Genomic DNA, 2,830 nt, shown 5'->3' on the forward strand with positions numbered 1-2,830 from the left:
CAAAAATCTTCTTTCAAAAAATAATGTGATGAATAAGACCTTGCTAGAAAAAAATGTTGTGGTAGATATTTGAATTCATTGTGGAAGGTAAAGTTGTTCTTTCAAAATCAATGGACGCGTGAGACCCAAAAAGATCTTGTGGTAAGTATTAAAATTCATTTTGGAAGCCCATCTAAGTAATGGTTGCAAGTTATTACTATTCAATGGACGAGTGAAACCCTAGAATGTGGGTGTATTAGCATTCAATAGTCTTCATGAACGTATCAACCTAAGCAAAGGTGTATTGCTGCACAGAGAGGAATTCCCACGTACAACAGATATAAGTAACTCTTCATGAAACTGGTTAAGTATTCCATTAAAAGCTCCTCTTTTCTTCTTTATTCCACTCCCAAAGTTACGTATTCACACCAGTTTTCTAATGAGAACGTCATCATCATGGCTGCAACAGAAATAGATAAGTCTTTATGGATCTTAAAATGTATTGTACACTTTTGGAGATCAAATTGATCTTTGAGAAAATAATGTTATGAGTAAGACCTTGCTTACAAACAAGTATTGGTGGGTATTAAAATTCATTTTGGAAGCCAACCTAAATTATGGTTGCAAATATTAGCATTGTATAGACGAGTGAAACCCTAAAAGGTAGGTGAATTAACATTCTAAGTAAAGAGGGGGGAGTTCCCACCCGCAGCAGATATAAATAACTGTGCATGGAACTAAACCATCAAAACCTCCTCTCTTCTTCTTTCTTCTTTATTTTATTACACCAGTTTTCCGATGAAGACTTCATCATCATGGCTGCAATCTCTGGAGGGTAAGCATCTGCTGATAACAGGTGGATCAACTGGGATTGGGCTTGCCATTGCAAAAGAGGCTCTCTCTCAAGGAGCATTCGTTACACCTATAGCCAGAAGCTCCACTAAATTGGAGAAAGCAGAACAAAATCTTGTCAAAAGTGGTGCCACCAAACATAAAATATCCACCAAGGTTTATCATATTCATTCCTTTTAAGCTTATCTCAAGGCTTGAAATCTTGATGTCTAATCTGATTTTTATTTCTGAATAGGTTGTAGATGTGGGTGTTTACGAAACTTTGGCAAAGGCAATAAAGGAGGCTTTTGAATGGAGGGCGGTTGATGTGCTGGTGTGCAATGCAGCTGTGGCAAAAGTTGCACGTCTGGATGAAGGCAGGATTGAAGATCTGCATGCCATGATTCAAACTAACTTGACAGGTGTTGTCAATACTTTGCATGTTGGGATTCCATTGATGAAGCAGAGGAGTGCCCAAACACACATGTCCATCGTTCTCATGAATTCTCTCTCAGGACTGGTATACTATTGCTAAAACTATTTGTTTGCTTAATGGACTGATATGCACGCTTCATTTCATAAGTTCAAATTCCTATTTAAGGCCAAAGGAATGTGAAGTTAACCTATAGATTATGACTGTTATTATGTCGAGAGGCATTTACAATGAGATACAAATTTGACGTGTTTTTACTTGGTTTTTTTGAGTTTATGAATCTGTTACATCTTTAATGAAAGTGAAAGAGTGCAGCATTATTCCATAACAATTAATAAACATGTAAGATAATTATGTAATATCTCTGGACATTATTTTACATATATTTTTTTAGAATATAAATAATCTAATATTATTATTTATTAACATCCAAATAAATCATCATCTAGTTTCTTGATCATTTCGTTTGGTGTGTGTTACTGTTTTGGCAGTACCCTCATTATGGTACGTCTGTGTATGGTGCAACCAAACATGCTCTAAAAGGACTTGGAGAAACTCTCAAGCTTGAATTGATGCCTTATAACATCCGAGTAAGCGTAGTCTTTCCAGGGTTTGTGGATACTCCCATGCTTGATTCCTGTAAGTAGCTCTAATTTCATCTAAATGAGATTAACAACTTTTTTTTTTTTTTTTGGTTACCATGTAAATTTTGGATTAGATATAAATAGAAAGTCTTTTTTATCCTATAGTGTTTATTATTCTTGAATTCATTTTAAATATGTTTTTAAGTTTATTATAGTGAATGTAATGTTTTTTATAAATTTAATTATGTAACATTTTAAACATTAATATTTCAATCACAATATATGATTTTATTTGAATATGATCTAATTTTGTTTTTACATTCCCAATTTATATAGGTGGTTTTGAAGATGACAAAGATATCTTGCATATTATTAAGGCCACATGTTTCTATAACAGAAGTCAAGCAGACACACCTGAGCATGTTGCAAAATTTACATTAGAAGCAGCAAAGAATGGAACCTTTCTTGTCACAAGCCAATTCACTGGTTTTGCATTCTCGACATTATCTCGTGGATCTATGCCTGCGGATTCATTTGGAAGGGCTTTGCTTGAACTGATATTATATATTCCCATTAAGCTCTTCAGCTTCTTTGCTGCTTGCTATATCTACTATGTTATAGAACATAGACGCAATAAGAAATGTTAGAATATTTTGTTTAGAAGGAACAATATGTCCAACATATGTCTTTATTATTATAAAATAAAATGTTGCTACTTTTAAAATTATTCATAATTATAATTATGAAATTTGCATATTATATATTTTAGTTTTATTGGACTTATCTTAACATGATGATTAATTTAAGATTTTATATTAAAGTGTTAAAACTAGAAATATTATGATCCTTATTTGATTAGATTTCTATATATTTGTCGAGACTAATTTTGATTTCTTTATTATCTTAGGTTATTTCTACAATTTTAGAACTAATACAAGTTATTTTTAGAACTAGTTGTTACAAGATAACTAAAGCGTAAAATTATTAACTTTTGTGCTAGGGT

At 32.4% G+C, this 2,830-nt stretch overlaps 1 protein-coding gene across 1 annotated transcript; it reads left to right on the forward strand.

Moving 5' to 3' along the window:
* The first annotated feature begins 685 nt into the window (after window positions 1-685).
* On the forward strand, window positions 686-2,610 carry LOC131062512 (3-dehydrosphinganine reductase TSC10A). The gene is made up of 4 exons (XM_057996183.2): window positions 686-987; window positions 1,067-1,330; window positions 1,735-1,882; window positions 2,164-2,610. The coding sequence occupies exons 1-4, from the start codon at window positions 778-780 to the stop codon at window positions 2,472-2,474; spliced, it is 933 nt and encodes a 310-aa protein (XP_057852166.2). The 5' UTR covers window positions 686-777; the 3' UTR covers window positions 2,475-2,610.
* Window positions 2,611-2,830: the final 220 nt, after the last annotated feature.

Source organism: Cryptomeria japonica, chromosome 1, assembly GCF_030272615.1.
Source record: "Cryptomeria japonica chromosome 1, Sugi_1.0, whole genome shotgun sequence".
Taxonomy (NCBI): domain Eukaryota; kingdom Viridiplantae; phylum Streptophyta; class Pinopsida; order Cupressales; family Cupressaceae; genus Cryptomeria; species Cryptomeria japonica.

What these genes read in the sequence shown, in the direction of transcription:
- LOC131062512 (XM_057996183.2), top strand. Translation starts at nt 778, where the DNA reads ATGAAGACTTCATCATCATGGCTGCAATCTCTGGAGGGTAAGCATCTG. An exon ending in AACATAAAATATCCACCAAG is followed by an intron (nt 988 to 1,066) that starts GTTTATCATATT and finishes ATTTCTGAATAG; the next exon opens with GTTGTAGATGTGGGTGTTTA. An exon ending in TGAATTCTCTCTCAGGACTG is followed by an intron (nt 1,331 to 1,734) that starts GTATACTATTGC and finishes CTGTTTTGGCAG; the next exon opens with TACCCTCATTATGGTACGTC.